The sequence below is a fragment of the Zootoca vivipara genome, chromosome 1, assembly GCF_965207765.1.
Source record: "Zootoca vivipara chromosome 1, rZooViv2.hap1.1, whole genome shotgun sequence".
Lineage (NCBI taxonomy): Eukaryota > Metazoa > Chordata > Lepidosauria > Squamata > Lacertidae > Zootoca > Zootoca vivipara.
The window spans coordinates 68443879-68471772 of NC_142582.1; the positions used below are offsets into that span (position 1 = coordinate 68443879).

Consider the following 27894-nt stretch of genomic DNA (forward strand, 5'->3'; position numbering starts at 1 on the left):
CCATATGCCTTTTTTCAAATCATACTGCTTTATTTTAAGTGTTCAATAGCAAATATGCATTTTATATAAAACATACATGCCTTCTAGAACTTGCTTCTAGTATGGGATAAAATAGCTATCTAGAGGAATGATTACTATCCTTTTGATGTTAAAGTTTCATTCCACTCAGATATTTGTTAGAGATGCTTTTCACTAATTATTGCTAAATTACATGCCACACTGACTTTTCTCATCCTTTATACCTCATTTTAAAATCTCAAGTCCCTGTAGTTGCTGTCTTTAAAAAAATACACAGTTACAGCAGTGTCATTGGTAACAATGCCCAGTCTAAAAAATCAAGAAGGCTCTTGACAAATTTTGAAAAAAACAAGCAACATATACATAAAACGCAGAGCTCAAACCACCACCAATAATCATAAATAGACTTAAATTAATCTATCCATCAACAAGTTCAAGCCTTGTTTAAAACTCAAACTTGTCCACAAAAGAGTCCATTGACAACTTTTGACATTTTTGTGTAGAATTTGGTTTGAGCTTGAAAAGAGAAAACCTCATCTGATCATGCAAGTATACTCTCAATTATTGCACTTATAACCAGTAGTGAAAAGGGGTGCAAGTTTAGAGTTATCAAACAAGACACTATTTAAATTGCTAGAATGGTGAGTGTGACTAATTAACTTGCTTAACTATTTTACATTTCATCTCCAAAAATCAGATCCAGTTTCTTTGGATCAGTTGTGTCTTCATCCAAACCTTCCTGTACTTCTGTAATCAATCTCTCTCCATAGTCGCCAGGAATGTGTGAGGTTACAAAATCCAGAAGTGATATTTCATCCACTGGTAAAGGCTTCTCCTCATTTTGGGTCTTATTGAAAGAGAGTTCACACACAGAATCGCTGCTGTGCCTGTTGAGAAAGTTGTGCATTTCTCTTAGATCAGTTGTACAAGTGCCTATGCAAGCATACAAGTGTGAGAAACCAGTCCAAAATGTAATTTGCTTCAGGCTATGAGGCATTTTAAAAGTAGCCGGAACATGTACCCTTAAAATGCAATGGTCCTGTTTGCAATGCTGTCTTGGATATATCCAAAACTAGACCAGTGCTACTGAAAATTCTTTCCATTATCCCTGAACTCTGAAATGATAACCCTTCTTTTGCCACTGTTCAGATAGGGTCAAAAGAAAGGCAGATCTGATATATTCATGGCATTTATGTGCTATGGAAATTAGGTTTCGGTTCTTTAATACACTTTAGCTCCACTCGAACTGAAGTCAAACTTAAGTGCAATTGAAACCACAGAGGCTTAAGTTAGTCTTGAGTAATTTGTGCCCTTGATTTAAGCCTGAGCAAGTAGGATTGTATTCTTACGTTTTTTGGGAAGATGAGACCTGGTCCACCCAAAAACCAGCAGTCAGGTATTTTTGCAGTGTGCACATTCACCCCCAGCCTGGTACCCTCAATATATTAGGACTAACTTCTGTCAAGATCTGACAATTGGCCATGCTGGCAGAGACTGGGGTAAAAGCCCAGTAAATCTGGAAAGCCCCAGGGCAGGGATGGCTTGTCTAGGAAGTCACATGTCCAGAAAGTGGGTTTGTCTTCAGTGAAAAATGAGGTGTGCACACAGAATCTACTGATCTTTCTGTGAAAAATAATCCATTTTCCTACCTCTGCATCTGACAAATGAATCCATGTGCACATGGGCAGCGATCGAGGGCTCCATCTGGCTCCAGCTCCCATGTAATTAGGTTAAGAAGCCTGTTTGAAGGATCGTAGCAAGGCTCTCTCTCTCCAGGTAATGGGGTGCACACAGGGAACAGGAGGTCTATAGGTAAAAGTTGGAGAGTCCAGTAAAATGTCTGATCTCTTCAGTTTCACATGCAGAACATGTGCAGGTTGGATGTGTAAAAGAAGGAATATATACATATAAATTTGCCTAATATTAAATATAAGACAAACTGAGTTTGCATAGCAATGTCAGTCCTTTTCCTTCCAACAAATTCTAAGGGCTCACCTAGAAAAACTTTCTTAATTCACTTAAGTTACAAGGACACAATACACTACTAATGACAAATAGAGCCACAGGAATCATAACCCTAACCAATATGGCACATGCATTTAGTCATATGTGCACCATCTTGTTTTCAAGGGCTTAAAACAAGCCTTTAGTGCTCTCTCTCTCTCTCTGTCGGAACAAAAGGCTGTATATCTCCATCCTGAAAACCAAATTCACTAACTGCACATTCTTGTGATAAAGGGTGGTTTTCTACTAACTCAGAAGAAATTAATACTCTGAGTAAGACTAGCACTGAATACCGTTAGCACCTAGTAATCTCAACACAGCATGTCCTGCTCAAGGTATGAGCAAAAAGATAAACATGATGTCTAGGATTATTTGAAAAGAACCGATATGTTCATCTTAGGGAAATGGGAGCTAATTTGCTTAGTAACGGATATCAAAGTTATCAGCATCTATTCTATGTAAGATGCTTTAATTACCTTTATCTTGTTTCTTTACAGTACCTTGTTTCTTTCCATAAGAGCTGTTTGAGATCAATACTAATCTTATTTTACAGATGGCAGGGAACTAAGAGTTAGTGGGAACACTTGTTACCAACATACCATGTGGTGATAATTTGTATGGGAAATCTCTTCCTCTGACAATTTCTCTTTCATACTGAGTGACCATGAGACAAAAGCCACAAGACAGCAAGCTGCCCTCTGGACATCCAACGAGATCATGGCTGGGCAAGGACATGGACTCAGGTGAAAGTGTATAGGACTATGCTACCTCTCCAATTTAAGCTCAGGAAGACTTCCCCAGTGCCCAGTTCTCATTTTCATACTCTTGACAATGGGAGCTTTTCCTCAAAAGCATTGTAAAATCTCTAAAGCAGAGCCTCAAGAAACACAACCTCCCATATCAACAACCTTGCAAATACAAATTAGACTGAAAGAAGAAGAAGAGTTTGGATTTGATATCCCGCTTTATCACTACCCTAAGGAGTCTCAAGGCGGCTATCATTCTCCTTTCCCTTCCTCCCCTACAACAAACACTCTGTGAGGTGAGTGGGGATGAGATACTTCAGAGAAGTGTGACTAGCCTAAAGTCACCCAACAGCTGCATGTGGAGGAGCGGAGACTCGAACCCGGTTCCCCAAATTACGAGTCTACCACTCTTAACCACTGCACCCTGTTGACACTCAGGAGTTTCAAAATTAAGAAAACTGCTGTTAGTTGACAGGAAATCTTGCACAAATCATCCAGGTTTTTTGTTTTTTTAAAGTGCTGTTTTCATAGCATCATGCTCAGTCACCAAGCACTCTGCTTTACCATTTGGCCAAACTTTGAATTGTACAAGATGTGCATTTTATGGATTATTCTCTGCCGCTGATTTCTCCTGCACACACAGATTAATACATACCAGCCTCCCCCAATCTAGTGGGCTCCATTTGTTTTGGAGTACAACTCTTCGTCTATGTCCAAAGTAAGAGGAAGAACAAGCAAGTGGTAGGTCCTCTGCATGGGGAAGATGGAGAAATGCTATTGGGTGACAGAGAAAAGGCAGAACTACTCAACACCTACTTTGCCTCTGTCTTCACCCAAAAGGAAAGTGATGCCCAACCTGGTGATAACAGAATAAATGATGTAAGGAGGCAGCTGCAGCCCAAGACAGGAAACGAGGTAGTAAGGGAACAACTAGCTACTTCCAATGAATTCAGATCTCCAGGGACTGATGAGCTGCATCCAAGGGTACTAAAGCAGCTTGCAGATGTAATTTCAGAGCCTTTGTCTGTTATCTTTGAGAATTCTTGGAGAACAGGTGAAGTCCCTACAGACTGGAGGTGGGCAAATGTTGTCCCCATCTTCAAAAAGGGGGGAAAGGAAGACCCAGGTAACTACCAACCGGTGAGCTTGACATCGATACCAGGGAAGGTCCTAGAACAGATAATTCAACGGTCGGTTTGTGAGCATTTAGAAAAGGATGCTGTGATTACTAATACCCAGCATGCGTTTTCTCAAAAATAGGTCATGCCAGACCAATCTGATTTGATTTTTTTTAATGGAATTACAAACTTGGGAGGATCAGGGAAATGCTGTGGACAGTGTATCTTGAATTCAGTAAGGATTTTGACAAAGACTCTCATGATGTTCTCACAAGGAAGTTGGTAAAATATGAGTTTAAAGAGAACTGTTAGGTGGATTTGTAGCTGGTTGACTGACCAAACCCAAAGAATACTCATTAATGGTTCCTCGTCATCCTAAAAAAAAGTGACAAGTGGGGTGCCACAGGGTTCTGTCTTGGGCTTGTTGTTGTCTTTAGAAATAACTTATGTGAAGAAATTGAGGGGATGCTAATCTAATTTGCAGATGACACCAAACTGGGAGGGGTAGCTAATGATGCAGAAAACAGAATAGGAACCCAAAATGACCGTAACAGATTGGAGAACTGGGCACAAGCTAACAAAATGAATTTCAGTAGGGACAAATGTAAGGTTCTGCACTTTGGCAGAAAGAAACAGATGCACAAATAAAGAATGGGGGACACCTGGTTTACTAGAAGTACATGTGAAAAGGGTCTAGGGGTTGACATGAGTCAACAGCCGCAAAAAAAAAAAGAAGTTACTGCTATTCTAGGCTGCATCAACAGAAGAATAGTGTCCAGATCAAGGGAAATAATAGTACCACCGTATTCTGCCTTACTCAGACCACACTTGGAATACTGTGTCCAATTCTGGGCAACACAAGCTGGAACATGTGCAGAGGAGGGCAACCAAGTTGATTAAGGGTCTGGAAACTAAGTCTTATGAGGAGCGCATGGAGGAGCCTGGAAAAGAGACTGAAAGGAGATATGACAGCCATCTTCAAATACTTTAAGGTCTGTCACATGGAGGAGGAGCATGCTTGTTTTCTCCTGCTCTGGAGGGTAGGACTTGAACCAATGGCTTCAAGTTGCAAGAAAGGAGAGTCCAAGTAAAGATTCAGAAAAACTTTATAATGGTAAGAGCTGTTCAGCAGTGGAACAGACTCCCATGAGAGGTGGACTCTCCTTCATTGGAGGTTTTTAAACAGAGGTTGTGTGGCCATCTGTCATGGATGCTTTAGCTGAGATTCCTGCATTGCAGGGTTGGACTAGATGACCCTTGGGTCCTTTCCAACTCTAAGATTCTATTATTCTTGTCATCCCTAACCATTGACCATGCTGGCTGGGGCTGATGGGAATTGTAGCCCAAAGCATCTTGAAGGTGGTGAAGAGCAATATACAGTGGAAATGCAAGCTCACACACTGAAGCAGTTTTTTGCTTGGCCTCTCGTGCAAGGGAAAGAATAGGAACAACAGCAGAAAGTGATGTAGTGGCTGACCTTTTGAAAATGCGCAACACATTCCAGGATTGCAGTCTTTCTGGTTTTCACAAATCGTTCCATTTTCTCCTTTTGAGGCAGCTTTCACGCACTCACCCCAGACGCAGAGTTGATGTCCACAACACTCCACATCTCGAGAGCATTGCTTAGGAAAGAAAAATAAACACACACATGCTGAATTGGTTATTAATCATCATGGGACACACAACATCATAAAGACAGTCAATATAACCTGGCTACAGTAACTTGCATCGGGCATGAACTTCTTCATAGACCTGCATTAAACAATCCCACTGACCTAAATTCTGAAAGTCCACACTATCAATGCATCAGTAATTCTGTAACAGCTTAAAATAAAAACATGGTGCATTGCCTAATAAGCACACCAACACAAACCACAAAGAAAAAACATATAGTGGGGTGACTTGCTCCTGATCAAAATGTAGCTAAGTCTGGATTACTGTAATGTGCTCTATGTGGGACGGTTCTTGAATACTTTTTGGAAGCTGGTGTAGAACAAGGAGACTGACTAATGGCACAAGCTAGGGTTCAAAAAAATCCAAAAGTAAAGGGGATAAAGGACACCTCTGTATACCCTATTATAGTTTATCTGAATAAACCTATTTTGACTCTTAGTTTAAAGGTTGGACTTAAATGTAGAATTCTGTTCCTGTGAAAAATCTGGTTATGTTTTTCTACCATGCTGAACAGGATATTTCCTGTCATTACATTTAAGGCTCGCATATACAAAATTAAAACCATATGTTTCCAATTTAAATCGAGAGTTCAGCAGGCATTTCATCAGTACTTTACCACCTTCACTCTGGTTTTCTTGTTCTTAAAATAAATAGGGCCTGGACTCTATCAGTCAGTATTATTCACATTACCTAGGCATCACACAATCAACATATTTCCATTATATAATTCAGCCTGCCTGCCACGTTAAGAAGAGCTAGATGGGGGGATGGTGACAGCAGTCACGAAATTAAAAGACGCCTGCTTCTTGGGAGAAAAGCAATGACAAACCTAGACAGCATCTTAAAAAGCAGAGACATCACTTTGCCGACAAAGGTCCGTATAGTTAAAGCTATGGTTTTCCCAGTAGTGATGTATGGAAGTGAGAGCTGGACCATAAAGAAGGCTGATCGTCGAAGAATTGATGCTTTTGAATTATGGTGCTGGAGGAGACTCTTGAGAGTCCCATGGACTGCTAGAAGATCAAACCTATCCATTCTTAAGGAAATCAGCCCTGAGTGCTCCCTGGAAGGACAGATCGTGAAGCTGAGGCTCCAATACTTTGGCCACCTCATGAGAAGAGAAGAATCCTTGGAAAAGACCCTGATGTTGGGAAAGATTGAGGGCACTAGGAGAAGGGGACGACAGAGGACAAGATGGTTGGACAGTGTTCTCGAAGCTACGAACATGAGTTTGACCAAACTGCGGGAGGCAGTGCAAGGCAGGAGTGCCTGGCGTGCTATGGTCCATGGGGTCACGAAGAGTCGGACACGACTAAACGACTAAACAACAACAACAGATGGGGGGAAGGGGGATGCAATGCTCACTGTGTATTGAGTTTTGCAAACATGACACTGGTACTCCAAGCCAGAGAATTCACAGTATTTTCCTGTCTCACAGTCCTCATCAATAATGCACTCCTGAGAAAAGAAATGACATACCTTTAGTAAGTATAGAAGAAATAGTTGCTATGATAACATCACATGCAGCTAAGATTTACTAGTAGCAGATTGGGACACTGCAGTCCTACACATTGCTTTGTGCAAAGTTATGTGGTCAACCTATTACTTGAAAGTAAAACATTTCCTTTTGCAATCACATACAGTACATGCAGAGTTGTGTCAAACTTTGTCCTACGTCACAGAAAACAGCAAAACAATTCTGTGTTGACCTCCCTGGGTGCACTCATTCAGTAACACTAGATCAATACAGTCGTACCTCGGGTTACAAACAACTTGGGTTACGAACAACTCGGGTTACAAACTGCGCAAACCCGGAGGTATTTTCGGCCGCACGGACGTTCTGCGCGTGCGCAGAAGCGCAAAAATAGCACTTTGCGCATGCGCAAAATGGCAGTTCGGGTTACGGACTTTTCGGGTTACGAACTGTGACCCGGAACGGATCGTGTTCGTAACCCGAGGTACTACTGTATACTATGTCAGGTCATATCAAAGAGCTGCTACAAATGGTACACAAGAATCCAACATCTTCCACAGCAGTAATAAACGGGCAGACAAGTAAAAAAGTGATGGATATATTTCAGGCTGAACTGGATTCCTAGTTGGATTCCTTTAATCAGATTCTCAAAAGAGTACATAACTTTCCCAAAAGGTTAAAAATATTGAACGGAAGATTTTATTGCAAAGCAGTTTATCGTGCATTTAAATTTGACATCTTCCTTGTTTCCTAGGCTTGGGGCAGATTTCAATTTCAGACATTTTAAAAAAAAACCTGAAGGATTAATATCTTAGCAATATTGCCATGGACCTCATCAGATGTATTCTAGCTTAAATACTTTCCAAGTACTTTTGCAGACAGTATAAGCTGTGGAATGATGTGGAAAAAGGCAAAGAGCCACTTACACCACTATAATTATATAAATGGCTATAGTGCTATACTGAGAAGAATGTTGAAATCACAAATCATAAGAATGCTTCCTCCTCATTTCTTGGCTATGTAGTTGGTACCTTACTGACTTAAAGTCACGCTGACAATGGAAATCAATGGACATAGATTACTTGAGACCATTGACTTCAATGCGTCTATCCAAAATATGATTAATATTCCATATCACTCTTAGAGTACAGAGTTGTACTTAACAGGAGAGTGCCTAAATTAGGCTTGATACAACTAATATTTTAACAACTCACTGTATTAAAATAGAATCACTCTTTGCTGTAGGGGTCACTGGGCCAGTGTGTGCATTTTGAATTTTAAGAAAGTGTTGTGGGTACCAGCCACAAATGGCTGCCATGGAGGGGCACTGCATGACATAGTGTGACATAACAAAAAGCATACACCCCTCAATGGGAAAAGGCACCTGTATTTAGCACTACCAACAGCATTTCCTGAGGCCGGTACGGTATGCGGATTGGGCCTCCTGCACCCTCACCTCCACCCCGCACAATCTATTGGCAAAAGCTGCTGCTTATGCACCTATTTTTACTTAGCCTAGCCTACCTCACAGGGCTGTTGCAAAGATAAAGGGGGGAAGGGAGGATAATGTACACAACCTTGAGCTCCTGGGTGGGATGGGTAGCAAGGTAGGAACATACAATACCATTCACAGATAATGTTGAGAAAGCAAGAAAAGCAGTTTTCTTGCTTTAACAGCAATGATTCATTATCTCAACAAACAGTATTTCATCATCTGACTCAGTTCCTTTGTATCTGCAGTGGGCAAACTGTGGTATAGTTTAATCTCAAAGAAAAGAAGAAAGAAAGAAAGAAAGAAAGAAAGAAAGAAAGAAAGAAAGAAAGCTTGAAGTTCCAAAACTAGTTAGTTGTAGTTGTCAAGAATTGCCAACTTTCCACACCGATTACAAGTTGGTTAGGGAGGCCTGTGAATTTTAAAATATAAGAAGGCAGGGAACCCCCTTAGAGTTTGTCAACATCCTTCAGAATAAGTCCCGATTCTGAGCAGCTAAACCAGGCATAGGCAACCTGGGCTCTCCAGATGATTTGGAACTACAACTCCCATGATCCCTGACCACTGGCCCTGTTAGCTAGGGACCTTTAAAGTCCTAAATGGCCTCAGTCCAGTATACCTGAAGGAGCGTCTCCACCCCCATCGTTCTGCCCGGACACTGGGGTCCAGCACTGAGGGCCTTCTGGAAGTTCCCTCATTGCGAGAAGCCAAGTTACAGGGAACCAGGCAGAGGGCCTTCTTGGTAGTGGCGCCCTCCCATCAGATGTCAGAGAGAAAAACAACTACCAGAGTTTTAGAAGACATCTGAAGGCAGCCCTGTTTAGGGAGGCTTTTAATGTTTAATAGATTATTGTATTTTATTTTTCTGTTGGAAGCTGCCCAGAGTGGCTGGGGAAACCCAGCCAGATGGGCGGGGTATAAATAATAAATAATAAATTATTATTATTATTATCATCATCATCATCATCATGGGAGTTGTAGTTCCAAAACATCTGGAGAACCAATGTTGCCTATGCCTGAGCTAAACTCACCTGGTATTAGAAGCTTGTTTAAATGGGTCTCAGATTCCAAGAGCAGCAGTAGAATTGCTAACAGCAACTTTGGCCTCAAGAACCCAGAATTCAAGACCTATCAGTCATAATGTACACTTCTTATGCTAGGTGGAATTGTGTTTTCAAAGGCTCTCTTTATGAGCTTCAGGAAAAGAACACTTGTGTAATTCTATGAAATTCTATGCATTAAATTCTGATAAGCTATATAAGCTGCCTAAAAGGAAGTCAACATGAAAGCAGTTCACAAGCGCTTGAGACTTTGACTAATAAAACTTGAGGTCAACTCAGCCAGAAAACTCAGTTTCCCTCACTGGCACCCAGGCTGTTTCCTTTTGCATTATCTTGTAAAAAAGTAAATTGTAAATTGCACCCAAACTTTGCATGTAACCTTCATCTACCTGAGGTCTGCTTTTGCTACTATATAAAGTAACTTAGAAAATACTTGAAGAGCTGCAAATAGACAAATGTATTCTATAGTGCATGCAGCTTCTCTATGCCAACAGTTTATTTAAAGCTATGATAGGTATCCATGGGAAATCTGACTTGGAGAGTCAGAGATTAGGGAGAGATGGGCTGAGTGCTGACCATAAGTCTGTAATCCATCTACTGGGTAGACATAGTAAATGCACATCTGTGAAGACTGCACATTCTCTATCTGCAGTAACTGAAAAGAGGAGAAAAATCTTGAGGGAAAATGTTCTGTCTTGTCAGGAAGATTCAGAATTGTAAGTTTATGTTTTTATTCATTTAGGTTTTACATAATTTTATTAACGTTTGCATAAATTCCATTTCATTTTAGTATTTCTTTAAAGTGGGACTTTTTTTAAAAAGTCCACTTTAAATAAATACTAAAATGCCAGAGAAGTCCAGCACTTTCAGGCTTGTCTATATTTAGTTTTACGTATGTGGGTCAGAATTATCTTCCACTGATGTTACCTTGTGTCATGCAAGAAGGATTCATACCTTACATAACTAATTTTTAATACGTTGTGACTTAAAGGTCTGGCCTACATTATCTTCTGTTGTTGCAAGCTGGATCAGAACTTTCCATGACTCACCACTGAGCTGTGCTTATGAAACACTCTTTCTAAAAAGCAAACTGTCTCTCAAGTTGTGTTGTTGGAGCATTATGGAAAATTGTGGGAGAATTTGTTCTCTCCTTTGAACGTTAGAAGCGCGTAGAGTTCCAGGGACAGATGAAGGCACTGCATGTGCAAGGTCTGTCAGACTGCATTCTCGGTATTCAAGAATACCTTGGGTCCAGGTTAACTGAAACATCAGCTACCCAAGAAAACCTGGTCGTTTTCTACTGGTCTTGCAACTTCTATGGCAGGGATGGGAAATGCATGGCCCTCTGGATGTTGTTGCACTCCAAGTCCCATCCGTTCCAGCAACAATGGGCAAAAACAACGATGATGTGAATTCAATATCTGGAGGGCTATGGTGTTCACCTTCTTTCCACTGGAATGTTTCCAAGTGCAACAGAACTACCATGCAGATTTTTGTCATGCATTATTTTGACAGGACGAAGGAAAAGCTCAGATCCGCTGTGAATAAAATGTTGGTTTGATGGCAGTATTCTTCTGGATCACATTCCTGACAACAGCTAGCAGTGACTCAGCCTTCCAGAAAGCTCAAACAAACACTCATTAGCAAAAGATGCTGGAAAAAACCCTTGAAAGTCTTAATCAGAAAAAGGGAACAAATAAGATTTTATCTAGCTGGCACAATAAGCTTAACTTTATCCAAGTGGTTCCAGTTTATATTGGTCATTCCTCTATGCTTCTTTCTCATGCATTCACTGGATTCAGCTGGACTGAGAGGATAACACACACACACACACACACACACACACACACAGAGAGAGAGAGAGAGAGAGAGAGAGAGAGAGAGAGAGAGAGAGAGAGAGAGAGAGAGAGAGAGAGCCTAGTTCACCCCATCAGCATTTACTTATTGTGTATTCATGGACCTGATCCATGTGTGGCGTGGGAGCTTCTTATTTAGGGCAATGAGATTTGATAGGGTTCTATCTTAGGTTCATTTATTGTACTGGGTCTACTCTGGGCTTGAATTGGTTAGCTATCACCTATATGCTTTAAAAATTCTACTGTGGTGCTTTCATGGTTTGGTTTGGTTTGGTTTGGTTTGATATTGATTTGTTTAAATTGATTATCAGTCCCCCTGGGAGTGAACTACTGCAGGCTAGTGCATTTTAACAAATTAACAAACCAAACAACCTATAAATCAATTTAGTGTGCTGGCATTCTTTTTGATGGGCTATAGCAGCTGCAGGTTGCAATATTGTTTACACCGGCCAATTTGATTTGGGATCAGCAAAAGCAGCAAATGATGAGTACATGGAAACTGAAGTGTCATCTTCCCGCATCTATCTGCATCACATCATGAATATACTGCATGAGCCAAGAGCTTCCAGCATTTCTGTATCATCCCACTCACCATACTCCCAGTTTATACCCATAAATTTTCAAAAGCAGGTGACATTTTATACTTTTGCCACCCTTTAACATTGGACAGAGACAATGCTTTCCAAAAGGCTGAAGACTCGTCGGTAAGACTGCAGACACAGAGGCTATGGGACTTTGCTTCTTAGTGCACCTCTTCTGGGGAATTTATTCAAAAGCAATTCTAGTAACTTACGTTCCCAAAGACAAGGCCTTGCATACAATTAACTAGGGGGCTAATGTTTTATATCATCCAGTATATGTTAGGACTTGAAGCAAGGAGCAGATGCCCAGCAGCCTAGCTTTATACATTCAGGTGCTTAGCAAACCAAAAACAAGAGGATTTTTCCTCAGACTTCTGGTAAGTTTCTTCAACCCATACAAATTGACTAAGGAACGACATGCACCACACATTTAAAGCACAGATTTAATTGTTTTACCTGCTGGTTCTTTATTCTTGTTGCTTTTTAGAATTATCACATTTTAATATTCTTTTATTAGCTGCCTTGCACTTATGTAGGGTAATATGTAATTTAAGTATTTTAAATAAAGTATATTTACTAGTAACACCAGTGTATAAGCCTGCACAGTCTTCAAGGCTGCATCATCACTTATTGCTATCAATTATCTTTTGAGGCTTTCCAATATTTGTTTCAGAATCCCTCTGATCAAAAACAAAACAAACATGGATTATGATCCACAATTTCAAAGCAATAAAAGCTCTAAAAAAATAAAAGTATACATTGTTCCAGACTAAAAATCTGAGAAATTATTTTAAACTTTGTCAATATTAAATGCAGGTTTAAGAAAATATCCAAGTCGCACCACAATGGACAGCCACCATTTATTCAGCTGCGTCAGCTCACAGCTCAAGTTCACAAAACTCTTGGATGAAAGCCTAATATCTATGTCAGTGCCATCAATCGCAGCTGAAATCTGAGTAAGGAAGAGTTGGTCTGAGTATGTAAATGGCGCCTCTTCAACAACACAGCACCTTCCAAGAACTGGACTCTGGTGCCAGTACTGGCAAAAAGCCCAGTTCCTGTTCTAGGGACTAGGAATAGATATTTTCACTTGGGGGCCAGAAAGGACATCAGCTGAGCTGTCACCGAAATGGCAGTGTGAAATATGCTCCTTTGTGAGGGGAGTGCTAAAATAAGGCTTTGCTTCTTTTATCTTTGTGTCCATGTTATTTAAAGTAATGTTTTAAAAGCTATATTGACTTCAAGAAGCTTTTCTTCTAAAAGCACGAGACTTAGGCAATTTTTTCAACTGCTATATTTAATGTCAGCTAGAATTTTACCTACTAATAGCAAAGCAATTCAGAGGAGGGAATAAGCCAAACATCACAAGGTATCTGATGAAGTGTGCATGCACACGAAAGCTCATACCAAAATAAAAACTTAGTTGGTCTTTAAGGTGCTACTGAAGGAATTATTTTATTTTATCACAAGAGAAGATTTGTCCTCCCCTGCATTATGCCATGGCTCAGGTATCGAGTGATCTGATGGTTTAAACTCTGGCATAGCTAATGGGATGCACAGTGACAAATACCTTAACCGGTACAACACAGCATTGTGCAAACTGGGCAAGTCAGACTACAATGCATGCAGGATTTGCCGAAAGTTTGCATGCCATTCACACATGTTCCCGAGGCACAACATTGTCCCTACACCACCTGGAGAGACAGGGTAGAAACAAGCAACTGAACCTTGTGTCTAGCATTAGGCCCATTATTTACACTTAAGTTCTCTGCATGAGGCACACAGCAGTCTATAAATATAAATCACTGAAACAAATGGACCGTCAATCAACCCTAACAGTTTAGCCATTGTTCTAGTTACAGGTAGGTAGCCGTTTTGGTCTGCTGTAGTCGAAACAAAATAAAAAAATTCCTCCCAGTAGCACCTTAGAGACCAACTACGTTTGTCATTGGTATGAACTTTTGTGTGCATGCACACTTCTTCAGATACTCTGAAACAGAAGTCACCACCCTCTCACTATATATAAGAGTCTGGTGACTTCTGTTTCAGTGTATCTGAAGAAGTGTGCATGCACATGAAAGCTCATACCAATAACAAACTTAGTTGGTCTCTAAGGTGCTACTGGAAAGAGTTTAACCATTGGGCGCTATCCAACTAAACAGTTCCACTACTTTGGGCTCTGCACTAGAACATCCTCTCCCACTCTTCTCCCTCGTTCCATGCCTGCTCTGGAGGAGTGAGAGAACCACCAGATTTTTTTGGGGGGGGGGCAGGGAGACAAGAGGAATGGATACTGCCCATGATATACAGTGCTGGACATCTTTTACTCTGGAAAGTTCGGAGTTTGTCTTCACTTTTCAAAAGCAGAAGTCACTTACATGATTCCTTTTGCTCTCTCCTTCCCGTATTGATGTAATAATAGTTTCAGAATAGCTAGTCGATCCAGTCTTGTTATCTGTGGCCTAATATTGCAAATAAACACAGTACATAAAATCAATATTTTAAATTCATTTCAGTCAAACAGAGATATAGGGCGTTTCTAATCCCCATGTATTAATCCCTATGGTTGTTTTTTATATCCATTATTTTTATACCCATTATTTTGAACTATCGCCAAGGACATGATACATATGAAAGATATGAGAGGCGCACATTTTTCAAAAAAGAAAGTATGAAATTTACTCCTTACTATGTAAAGAATATTTGGGATGCTTTGTTCACCAAGCATGCAACAGAAATGGAGGGCAGTGTTGCAGTCCAAGGCTGTAACCATTGTAGGAGCATCTCTAGACTACTTTCCACAGACCTCAATGCGAGTCAAAAGGAGGCTACCAATGTAACTATGCATACTTACTTGGGAGTAAGCCCCACTGAACACAATCACACTTGTAGACTTGCATAGGATTATACTGTAATAATACATTTCTGCTCAGCTTGTCTACACGCAGCTAAATATGCCTTTTTCAATGCCTTGACAATTTCCCTTCCATATATGTTGGGCTCAGACCACTGAAGCTTTTATAGGCAATAAGCCAATACCTTGGCCTGGGCCCAGGCATTGGAAATGGAAAAAAAGGTACTTTACTATATTGTTAGCACATGGGCAGCATGATTCTGCCAGCGGTTGTAAACTTTCAACCAGCCTCCCAGGGGCAGTATAGGGTAAAAGGTATTATAGAAATCCAATTGTTACCACGGCACAGACAATATAAATTACAGACAAAATGCAGCTCTTTACCTTATTAATTTCTTGGTGACTATGTATGGTTTTATTTCCAATTTTTGTATCTGTGTCCGACTCATTGTGGTAGTTGGCAGGTAGCTTCTCAAAGTCAACTTCTATCCTTTTAGAACCTTCTTCCTCTGCCTCCATCTAGCAAAATCATGATCAAAAGAAGTAATAAATACTAGACAGCATCTAAAGCAATTATTAATTATAAGCACCACTCAACAAATTACCGGTATGTATATTATTGGAGACTCTACATTCTGCCTACATCAATGTGACCTGGCCCCGATCCCATAACTCTCCAGAAAACAAAGTAACTCCCACTAAAAAAAAATAGCCTTCAAAGAGGGAAAGGACACAGTTATTTGCAAAAATAATATCCACGACAGACAGTCACAGACAATCAACTCCAAGGACTGTGAGTGCTAACTTGAACAATCAATTAGCTTCAAGCACTGACAGCTGACTTCCAAGAGTTACTCTCAAAATGCTGACCATTGACAGCAGCAGCCTTGCCCAAAACCAGCCCAGCAGCATCAATGCTCCCCACACTGCTGTAATTTTACTTGCCTTCAGAGTAAACAAAGTAGTCTTCTGGTCTTTGCATGCCCTGAAATGGACTTCTGCAGGGTTGGGGGTGAGGGATTTCTTGTTTACTTATCTGGTTGGCAGGCACACACTGTGGGTCTTAAGCAAGCTAGTCTCTGGGTCTGAAAGGTTTACATGCCCTGAAAGAGTTTTGCAAGTAATCTGTGACTGTTTAAACATGGTGGTTCATTTTGATGGCTGGAGCAGGCTGTCAAGTTTGCTGAACATTCATTCTAGGAAAAGCTACACCTGTATATCTGCCTCCCCTGCAGCTTTAAAAGCACAAGAATCCTGTGTGGAGAAAATGTGCTAATCACAATATAAACACTGGGAGCAAGTCCTACTGCATTCAGCATGGCTAACTTCTAAGTAAACATGCACCGGACCGGACTGAGTAACCCAAGGCGTTTGTAACGTGCGGTACCACTGTATTCCAAAATAGCTTCCTTCATAAAGACAATGTTTGCTGCCTTTTTCATAGGAATGATGTATTATTCCAGCGTGTAATATCTAATTATATTGTGATGATTAACAAAACCCTATGCATTCTACTCGGAGGTAAGTCCTGTGGGGCTTACTTTCATGTCAGCATGCACAGGACTGCAGCCTTGCAGCGCTACCAACAGCTCTGCTTCTTATCCCTGACTCTGACTCTGCATATGCTTGGCTGCCTTTTCCTCCACACCACCAGCCACCACTGGCTAATACTACAGGTGGGGTTAATCATAACAATTTTTTAAATTATTTATACCCTGCCCATCTAGCTGGATTTCCCCAGCCACTCTGGACAGCTTACAGCATATATCAGAACATACTAAAACATCAAACATTAAAAATGTTCCGTTCCGTTCCATGGCACTCTTCGTAAGTCGAAACCTTCGGATGTTGAAGCGTCCATTTTGCGCATGCACGAAGCGCAATTTTTCCCTTTCTGCGCAGAACGAGCACGCAGCGAAAATACTTCCGGGTTTGCTAACTTCGTAAGTCGTGGCATTCGGAAGTCGAGGTACCACTGTACAGGGATGCCTTCAGATGTCTTCTAAAAGTCAGATAGTTATTTCTTTGACATCTGAAGGGAGGGCATTCCACAGGGAAGGTGCCACTACCGAGTTCCCTGTAACATCGCTTCTTGCAGTGAGGGAACCAGCAGAAGACCCGAGGAGGAGGACCTCAGTGTCCGGGCTGAATGATGGAGGAGGAGATGCTCCTTCAGGTATACTGGGCCAAGGCCATTTAGGGCTTTAAAGTTCAGCACCAACACTTGAATTGTGCTTGGAAACTTACTGGGAGACAGTGAAGATCCTTTAGGACCGGTGTTATATGGTCCCGGCAGCCACTCCTAGTCACCAGTCTATCTGCCATATTCTGGATTAGTTTTAGTTTCCGGGTCACCTTTAAAGTTATCCCTACATAGAGCGCATTGCAGTAGTCCAGGTGGGAGCATGCACCACTCCCGTGAGACAGTCTGCAGGCAGGTAGGGTCTCAGCCTGCGTACCAGGTGGAGCTGGTAGACAGCTGCCCTGGATACAGAATTGACCTGTATCCAGCTGTGAGACCAAAATGACTCCCAGGCTGTGTACCTGGTCCTTCAGGGGCACAGTTACCCCATTCATGACCAGGGAGTCCCCCACACCTGCCTGCCCTCTGTCCCCCAAAAACAGTCTTGTCAGGATTCAACCTCAATCTGTTAACCATCATCCAACCGCCTCCAGGCAGTTAAGCAACCGAATTGTGCCACCTATAGGAATCCATTACAGATACAGTGGTATCTCAAGTTAAGAGCTCAATTCGTTCTGGAGGTCCGTACTTAATCTGAAACTGTTCTTAACCTGAGGTACCACTTCAGCTAATGGGGCCTCCCGCTGCCACCGCACGATTTCTGCTCTCATCCTGAAGCAAAGTTCTTAACCCGAGGTACTATTTCTGGGTTAGTGGAGTCTGTAACCTGAAGTGTCTGTAATCTGAAGTGTCTGTAACCCGAGGTACCCCTGTATAAACAGAACCTACTGTGTAGCCTTTGGAATTAGAAAATTAAGCATGAGTTTTACATGATTTTGGCTTTAGGAACATACCCCCTGCACAAGTTGAGGGCTTACTGTAAACACAAAGTTATCTTGTCCCATTTGGGTATTTGATGTGTGCTAGAAAGTGTGGTATACAGATATAAAATGTAATGTAATACTTCTGTCCAGCCAAACCTAGAAATGCTGCAATTTATAAAAATGTTCATGTGACAATTTTTTTCCAGAGAAGGAAACAGAGAAGGAAACAGACAGACACACCCATTCATGGGAAAGAAAAGGAAAGAGAGACAAACAGAATTAGTTCACTGATAAGAGATTGTAAAGACTACTGCACTGAAAGTTCTCTTTTCATTTGTTTGCTACTATTTCATTTGACAGAGAAGTCAGTTTGCTGTGCTTTTGTTGTCACTTGTTAAGGGATGAGAATAATCCACCTCTCCTATTCAATTATTTGCCTATTCCTGTACTTCCCAAGATAGATGTTTGAACTGTCCTAACACATTAGAACTATGGAACTAAGAAACGGTGTTATGTTTGCTTTGAGCAAACAGAAGGCAAACCTATAATCAGGCTAGAGCAGATGGCTAAATGCATTCTCAAGTCAAATTCACCACCCACCCATATTGTAATCTAGAACCAGCCCAGTCATTAAGGCAGGGTGAGGCGTTGCCTCATGTGGCAGAAGTACCCCAGGTGGCACCTGCCACCTCCAACAGTGGTGCAGATTTTTGACAAAAATATTGACCAAAATTGTGCAGGATATCACCCCAGATCACTGCAATCTTGCCTGAAATTGATGCTGATGGTGGTGGCATTTCTCCTCCAGCAGTGTATGCAACAGGACACAAGGTGGTGGCAGTAGCAGGTAGGGTGGTGGCAGCCTCAAGTGGCAAAACAGGACACACCACCCCTGTTGCAATCACAGATCACTCCCAGGAGGCTCCACTTGGGGCTATTCAAAAACAGGAGTTGGGACTTGTGAACAAGCTTTTTATATCATTTGGGGTAGGAACCACAGGTAAGATTAGAGGTGAGAAAAATTAAGTATTCATTCCCAGTTCATGAATAAACAGATTAGCCATGTCCTCCAGTTTAACCTATTGCAAGGGTCCAGAATTCAGGGCAAGGAGTTGTTTACATAACCAGGGATCAGGTCTTAACAAATGGCATGCCAACCAGGCCTTTGGTCGGGGCCCAGTCTGACCCCTCTCTTCCTACAAGACCCTGTATATAAGAGGTGTCTCTAACTCCTCTTACCGGCTCATATAAATTGCTGAGCCTGGTGATTCCCAACCCCTACAGTCATAATTTGATGGTTGCTTCTGATCTTATTTGATTTTAATCCAATTTTAAGATGTATTTCAGTCCATTGTTGAATTTTATGTATTAATGTATTTATATTTTGATGTTAGCTGCCCTGAGCCCGGTTAGGTATGGTTACCAGACGTCTCCGTTTCCCGGGGACAGTCCACGGATTTACAAATCTGTCCCTGGACAAAATCTGTCCCCAAAATGTCCCCGGATTTCATTTAACGTCCCCAGATTTATATTTTAAGTGTTTTAGATTTATTAGTAGGGAATTAATGTTGCGTGATTGGTTCAACAGCACAAGACACATCATATGGGGACTTCCGGAGAGGCAAAATGGCGGGCGCCACGGTAGCAGGCAGCTCCTGAGGCCAATCAGAGCCAACTACGCTACCAGACTGGCTCTGGACTGCTGAGACTGCTGCTGCCATTGCTGAGGGGGAACCGGGGATGCCCGGCGCGGCAACTGAGGAAACCGCTCACCCCTCCCCCTTGTGACCTAAATCGATCCAGGAGCGAGAGCGCCTGGCCACCTGGCCCACTGCCCAGCGGCGCTCTGGGGCCAGGAAAACCCTGGAGCCAGCGCAGGGGGAAGGAGAAGGAAGAGTGAGAAAGAGGAAAAAGAAAAAAGAGGGGAGCCCCAACATTGCCACACCACTGCCACCATTTAGGAGGGTAGGAGAGCACCAGGAGGGCAAGGACATGTGGGCGAGCCCAGGCCCGACCTGAGCCTGCTCCATAGCGGCTAGCACTCCAAGAGCAGGCCGGGGCCCAGAGGAAGGCTGTGTGACAGAGCAAACCACAGAAGAGAAGATATTACTTCTTTTTTAAAAATAACTTTTTTCTCTCTCTTTTTTTAAAAAAGTGTCCCTGGATTCTTTGAAAAAAATCTGGTAACCTTACGGTTATGGCTGGGGAGGGCGAGATATGAATAATAATAATAAAAATAAAAATAATAAAAATAATAATAATTATTATTTATTTATTATACTATAGCTTACTGGCAGCAAGCACAGAATGTTACTGAACAGATTACGGATGGAATTCAACATACAGTGGAACCTCGGTTTATGAACACCTCGGTTTATGAATTTTCGGTTTATGAACACCGTGGACCCATCTGGAACGGATTAATTCATTTTCCATTACTTTCAATGGGAAAGTTCGCTTCAGTTTATGAACAGACTTCCGGAACCAATTATACCCATGCTTCAGTTTATGAACGCTTCAGTTTAAGTACTCCGCAGACCCGTCTGGAACGGATTAATCCACTTTCCATTACTTTCAATGGGAAAGTTTGCTTCAGTTTATGAACGCTTCAGGTTGAGTACTCTGCGGACCGTCTGGAACGGATTAATCCACTTTCCATTACTTTCAATGGAAAAGTTCGCTTCAGTTTATGAACGCTTCAGTTTATGAACAGACTTCCGGAACCAATCGTGTTCATAAACCGAGGTACCACTGTACTACTAAGGAGACCATTCCGTCAGTGCAACTGTTTCTGTTTGCCCAATGGAGTGATATCCCTTCTCCTTCCACTATGTGCAGTTCTGGAGATTTTTAATACCCTCCAGAGCAGTTTTTGGGAAGACACAGGAGGTGCACAGGTGGAGGGGGGAAGTCATGTTATGCTTGTGGGATTCCTTGCTCTGACTTCAGCTAGAATGGACTAACTGGGTTGGCTCCAGATAATCCAAATAAGAGTCAAGCTCTACTCATGAATAAACAATCCCATCTTCCCATGTGTACCGTACACTGTTCAGTTCTTCAGCACAAAGGACACAGACTATGTTCAGGGTTTCACCAATTTTAACAATGTAAGTCACATGTTCAACTTTAGGAAAAGCATGTGAAATGTTATAAATCATAGAATTGTAGAGTTGGGTGGAAATTGTTTATATTCCTTACCAACTCTCCTTTCCATTTACAACTATCACTTACATTCTTGTGTGCTGAAATATCCAAAACCAAGCTACAGTGTTATGGAAAAAGGAAAAGTGTTCTCACTGTGTAAACCTAATACACTGAAGGATCATATGATGGAAATTCTGGCATATGCTTAATGATACTTAGCTGTTCCTACATTACAGGAAACTTTTCCTAGAGGTCTGTTTTCCACTGAAATGGGAGTTCCACTGAAATGGGAGTCCCTCCAGTATACGAGGCACATATATATTATGTATTACGGTTGGTTTTGTTGTCAGTTGCCCTGTGTGGCATGTAAGCATCTGTATAGGATAGGAAATTTGGCAGCAGCCTGAGGAAAGGGCCTTCTCAATATCTGAACTCAAGCAGTGGGGCTTCCTCGATGGAGAGGTCTGCTTAGTCTCTCTTTGACTTTCTGTTATCAAGGCTTTTGGCCTGTGGGCTGACTTTATTTATGGCTTGCCTTAATATTTTAATGTGCCCTTGTTGGTGTCATTGATTTATTTTACTGATAATGAATGGATTGGCCCCCAACAACAACAATTTTTTATATTTCATTGTAGAGCAATTATTTTCAATATGTGTTTGTTTCATTACTCATTTTAAAGAAAGGCATTATTTACTCACAATGTGCAAACCTATTTTAAGGCTTTTATTTGGACAGCTGAAGTATCATTTCAAAGCAAACTGACACAGCCATCCAGTAACTAAAGTATGGGGTTATAACTTGCATGAACCAGCAATTCAGCAATTAAACTGTGATTGGGATTAAGTCCAAGGCCATATGTAATTAGAAATTGTCTAATCAGACTATGTCTTTTTTTGTGTGTAAATAATTTTTATTGGTTTTAGAATTTCAAATTCAACAATTATTTTCCATCAAAGAGAGAGAGAGAGAGAGAGAGAGAGAGAGAGAGAGAGAGAGAGAGAGAGAGAGAGAATGAGAAATACAAAATATACAACATGGAATATAAGAACTAAAACAAAAAAACAAATCTTTTTACTTCCCTCCATTTCCTTTTCTGGTTCACACACACACATACACAGAGAGAGAGAGTGGGGGGAGGGAGAGAGAGAGACTATGTCAACAGGAAGTTAAGAAGCGTAGAAACCTATAGCTTTTTCAAGAATGGACCCAGAAGTGTTACAAAGGCAGAAATTTAAAACCAAATACTGTATAGTAGTAAGATTTAAATTTATATCAATATAATTTAATCATTCCCATGTTAACAAGAGCCCTCTTAAATGTAAGTGTTAGGAAGGAAATAAAAGTTTTTACTTAGAGAAGGACCATTATTGTTCTCCTTTATCCTATGAAACATGAAGGAGTAGGAGGAGGACAAGGATTTCCCAGATTCCTGCAGCAAAGGGAAAAGCTATAACCAGTGCTTCAATTGTCAACACATTTCTGGAAGGCAAGCCCACTGATTACATTGTCATTTAGTTCAAAGTGCTGGAGGGTGCCAATAACAGAAAACAAGGCAACACTGATACTGTATCTCACCAGTGTCAGTGAAAAATGTTTTGAGAGCTAGAAGCAGAAGGTAGAGGCAGTTTATAGGTACCATGACCTTTACAAAACAATTTTTTCTGCCATGTACTCAGTGCTTGATATACAAAATTAAGTGCCAAGGGTTCAACCCTTGGGGGTGTGGTGATTATCTTCCAATCTAGAGTTTTCAGAGAAGGAAATGCAACCATGCAAGAGTAAGATATTAAAATTCAGGATGAAGAAAAGTGCAACTATATTCATTTCAGTCTCTCAGGAAAACAAATTTGAAACAGCTGGGTTACTCTCAACTATACAAACAGAAACCTTGTTCTCTCCCTCCTGCTGCTCCATCAAAACCACTGAAATTTAACTACTGGAGCCCCACAAGAAAGAGACCATTAGCTTTTTCACAAAGAAGTTGCAAACATATCTTAAAAACAACAACAACAACTGCTGGCCATAAAAATAAAATCTTCAAGTTCAGACAGTAAGACTTTCACCCTCTTTTCTGTCCCCTCGTGAAACACAAGCTACTTTTAAGATTTATGTTCCTCAGCACTCACCCTTACTTCTTTGGATTGCTGCCAGTGTTAAAGGTGAAGGAAAATACATCATGCTTACACAACCCTGTTAAAAAGCTTTTACTGTAACTCTTGAGAAACTGACATTTTCAAATGCAACTTTGGACACTTGTTTCCTCCGAACAAGCTTTTATTGTTAGAAGCCAAGTTATAAACAATTGAACTGATGGGTAGGCATGCAGTTTGTAGCAAATAAAAAATGCTGTGAAGCAGCAGGATAAAGGGAGGAGAACAAGCTAAATCTGGAGAAACAGACATTATGATAATCTCTCAACAGAAGAATTATTTCTGTGCAACAGTGTACAGGATGGGGAAAAGTTCCCAAACCAGGAATCATAAACAGTGGACAGTTAGCAGGGACATAAAGCAAGTATTCAATAACATCCTTTCTGGCCAGTCTCTAGTACAACAAATGCACAGATTTAATACATTTGTTGGGGGAAGATGCAGACAACACAAAATCAAGCAATGCCTTCTTTCATTTAGAGAAGTGTTTCTGTTGCAGGGTTACTACATGCAATCAGCATAATTAGAAGCTTATACCATAAATTGCATGTGAAATATTGTTGCATGAATATAAGCACACATAGGAAGTTGAACTAGTGCAAACATTACTGGTAAAAAGTGAAACTAATTCTATGCCATTTGTGAACTGACCATTTCCCTGCTGTATAACTCGATCATTTATGTTGTCCCAAGATAAAATGGCCACCACCACCAATCAAGCCCATTCTTTCATCCTAGAAGCAAACTCCTCTGCCTCATTACGGAGACCGTTTTTGTTTTATTTCCAGCCCAATCCTTTTCACATTTACTCAGACGTCAGTCTCAATGTAATCAGGGTACAATCCTAGCCCCACTTACCTGGGAGCTAGCCCCATTTAATTCAAACAGGACTTAATTCCAGGGTTGTAAAGTTAGGAATCTCACTGCAAAAAGGTAAGGTTTCTGGAGCAATAATATGGAAGTGGGTCATATTGTACTCAAGACTAGATAGGTTTCAAGCAGCTGTGTCTATGTTTCGCTTCAGGTCATGTATATGTTCATTTGAGTTTGCAGCTAAGCTCCATTCGTTCCTAAAGTCTTAAAAGAATACTCAACCAATTGTTTATTTTTTAAAGAAATGTAATCTAAGCATACAAACTAATATCTCTAAACAAGGCTCAGATGAGCTAGCTGGGTTATTATAAAACTTAGGCAAGCATTTAAAATACTTGTAAACACATAAGCAACTTTGAGGGTCTACTGGAAGGCACACATTTTTTGGGGGGGGTTCCTATGCTCAACAAGGCTTACTCACTAGTAACTATACTTAGGACTGTAGCTATCTCTTCCCCCCAAAAAAAATGTTGTTTCCTCCATCTCACCCCATGCCCTGTAGGACATAACTTTATGAGTTTAAAAAAGTGCTGAGCAAATTTCTTCCCCTGCCTTAAGATAATTCTCCCCCGCCCATGGGGTGAGAATGGGATATAGTACTACTATTGCCAATGTAACCTGTTCATATGGATCTTCCATATCACATTCAATGGTTCCTTAGTGTCTTTTACGCCACTCAGGAAAGCTATGACCATTTCCTGCTGTAACAGTATATAATGACAATGGTGAAAGATGCCCCTGGGTCCGGAAGATTACAAAACCATATTCTAGAACAGGCATCCCCAAACTGTGGCCCTCCAGATGTTTTGGCCTACAACTCCCATGATCCCTAGCTAACAGGACCAGTGGCTGGGGAAGATGGGAATTGTAGTCCAAAACATCTGGAAGGCCGAAGTTTGGGGATGCCTGTTCTAGAATCTATATATATATATATATATATATATATATATATATATATATATATATATATATATATCAGCAGAAGAAAGCATACTTAGCAGTATCCAGAACTGGGAGGTAAATGTAAAAATGCATGTGAAATTTAACTGGGGTGTTTAATAAGCCTGCCAGCATTGCTTCAAAAGCAGATCAGAAGTCCACATTTGCTGATTTTATCCATCATGAAATTAGCAGGGGCAGGAACCACATATCGGGCTGTGTAGTAATAGTGTGAAAGCACCCCAGACAACTAACTGCAGCAAATCCCTCACATTATCAAAATGTTTAATGAGACTAGGGAACAAGGACAAACTACACCCCCACCCTAGCATTATTGGCCAGAAGAAACACATGCAACTTCAGAGAAAGAAAAGAGGAATGAGAACAGCAGCTAATGTACTCTCCTTTATGCAAAGTGAAAGTGGAGATTTGTAGATGACAGGAATGGATGCCTAAAGCCTGCTTCTTCCAAGCTCTGCACCTGGATTCATGTGAACAATAACTTATTTGTACGGTATCTGCAGCTCTCATGGTGCATGCATTTTAATATTGTGATAAGTAAACTATTCTCTCACATTCTTTCCCTCACCCCCTTCTTTTGGCTCTGGCATCTACTACTTCTGTCGAAAAGTGTTACACTAGGAGATCCTGCTAAGATTCTTTGAAGCTATGCTGCCTGCAGATATTTTTAATGTCCTTCAGCAAGAACTCCTCCATCACTCACAGATGCCTAGAACAGAGAGGATGCAAGTGAAATAAATGAACTGTTGGTGCAGCAATAATGAAAGGTGGACACAGCTCAAAGCCTGTTTCCATATCCCCAATGGTTTGCATGCTCGTTATCCAGACAAGTAGCTCAGGAAGAGAACCCTTACTATCTAAATCAGGCATTCCCAAACTCGGCCCTCCAGATGTATTGAGACTACAACTCCCATCACCCCTAGCTAACAGGACCAGTGATCAGGGATGATGGGAATTGTAGTTCCAAAATATCTGGAGGGCCGAGTTTGGGAATGCCTGATCAGATTGGTCCAGTTCCTGGCAAACAAGCAAAAATCCACTAATCCACCATTCAGGGAACTCTCAACAGTTTTCTCCATGTTTTACCACACTCTCATTGTCCTGATCAACCCAACCGTGAGTTTTCAAGCAAGTATTTCAAACAAACTAGTTCCGTTTTGTCAGTATGTTTTTTTAAAAAATGTCACACTGTTTAGTATTAAGGTTAAGCTTCTGCCCATTTCTCATCCACAGCTGTACCAATCGATCTGGACAGCAAGTCTTACCTCTTGGACTGCATTCCTCAACTTGTACTGTGTGTCCTCCATCAGCTCTTCTACCTCTCGGAACATTTCATTCAGACTAGCTTCATCCTTGGGAAAGTTTAGAAGTACTTCTTCAGGCTGCTCATCTCCATCTGAAGCAGGAGCTGCGTGAGCCACCCCAAAAAGGACAGCCAGCAACAGGAGCTTTGAGCCAAGCAGGAACATCCTCAGAAATGTCTCACCAACTCCCTGGAAATAAATGCCAAAAAGAAGACGACGAAGATGATGAAGAAGAAGCCATTTTCATGATACAGGGAACACACACACCTTTCTTCCTAATCTTTAATGGTGTGCAAACTACACAATGAAAACACATTTTTCTGCAAAGAATTCTGCGCACTGTAATTTAAGGGATGCTGGGAAAATTTGCCAAGGGGTAAACTGCAGTGCCCAGAATTCCTTGAGAGGAAAATGTGCTTTATAGGTATAGCAGGTAGGATCCAACCAAGCATATTCAATCCTCATTGAATCATAAATGGCTTTGGGATGCCTCATGGAAAGAGTTTCATAATAAGAAAGTTGTTCCAGGGTTTCTCACCTTAAAGTTTTCCCCTCTACCCCAAAACATTTCTGCCCACTTTGCAATTCTCCCAGGTTTGCTGGTGCTTCCCTCTTTCCTGTAGGGGCTGCAGAAGGAAGAGCACTTATCCTTGAACTTCAAAACCGAATATGCAGTAGAAGACGGTGCCTATCGCTGGGCATAAGCTTTCATAGACCACATACATCCCAGACCACAATAACGTGGAAGCATTTACCAGCACCACCCCTCCTCCTATCCCACCTCTTCGTTGTTTCAAGGAAAGGGTGTTTGGACAGCCGTCTTAAGGAGGCAGCTTTAAAGAGCGAGGACGCCGTGCTCTTGTTTCATTTTTAAAATTTATTTATTTGGTTTTCCAAATTATAATTCCAAGTTAGGACGCCGTGCTCTGAACTCATAAACAAACGTCGCAGCAGCGCGACATCCTCAGACAACAGAAAGAACCCAGGTGCCTCTTATCCTGCAGAAAGAGCCCACAGGGAATAAGTGGAGGAACACGAACCCACTTCAAGTTTCTGCAGGAGAGCTCTCCCTTCACATATTATGGGGTGGAGAGGGAGGAGAACAACGACCTCGATGCACCAGGGCCGTTTCCCCAGCAGCCAGCCCAGCCCAAACCTTGGAGGACGGCGGCGAGGAGCCGAGCCCACTCCTGCCCTTCTTTCCTTCCCGCTCCTGGGCGCGCGGACTCCATTCCCGCCGAGTCCCTCGGAGCTTCTTCTTCCCACGTCAGCGCGCGCCCAGGGTGGCCGCCTCAGCCCCGACCCCACCGCGCGCGCCGCCTCATCAATACAGTACCTGCTTCTTGCAGAGCCCTCCGCCCGCGCCCACAAGCCCAGAGGTAACCGCTCTCTACAGCCTTCCCGTAACTCCAGGCCAGCGCGCGCGGACCGCGTTGCCCTGCTTGGGTGAAGGATGCTTTCCCCCACCTCCGGAGTTGGCTACTCACCCGCCCGACTGCTGAGGAAGGAGACGCCAGAATCCTCCCTTCTCCTCAATAGAAGCAGGCGGCTGTGGCTCTGGCTGCTGAGCAATATTCA

At 41.7% G+C, this 27894-nt stretch overlaps 1 protein-coding gene across 4 annotated transcripts; it reads right to left on the bottom strand.

Moving 5' to 3' along the window:
- Window positions 1-7: 7 nt before the first annotated feature.
- DKK3 (dickkopf Wnt signaling pathway inhibitor 3) lies at window positions 8-27859 on the bottom strand. 4 transcript variants are annotated; one of them, XM_035119042.3, is made up of 8 exons: window positions 27804-27859; window positions 26278-26505; window positions 15263-15397; window positions 14403-14486; window positions 6926-7018; window positions 5364-5508; window positions 1668-1824; window positions 8-905 (listed from the first exon to the last, which is right to left on the bottom strand). In XM_035119042.3, the coding sequence occupies exons 2-8, from the start codon at window positions 26479-26481 to the stop codon at window positions 692-694; spliced, it is 1032 nt and encodes a 343-aa protein (XP_034974933.2). In that variant the 5' UTR covers window positions 26482-26505; window positions 27804-27859; the 3' UTR covers window positions 8-691. The 4 variants fall into 4 exon arrangements, with proteins under 4 accessions (XP_034974933.2, XP_034974941.2, XP_088523613.1 ...); XM_035119050.3 differs by having other exon boundaries at window positions 27653-27859; XM_088667487.1 differs by having other exon boundaries at window positions 27473-27859.
- Between the last annotated feature and the right edge of the window lie 35 nt (window positions 27860-27894).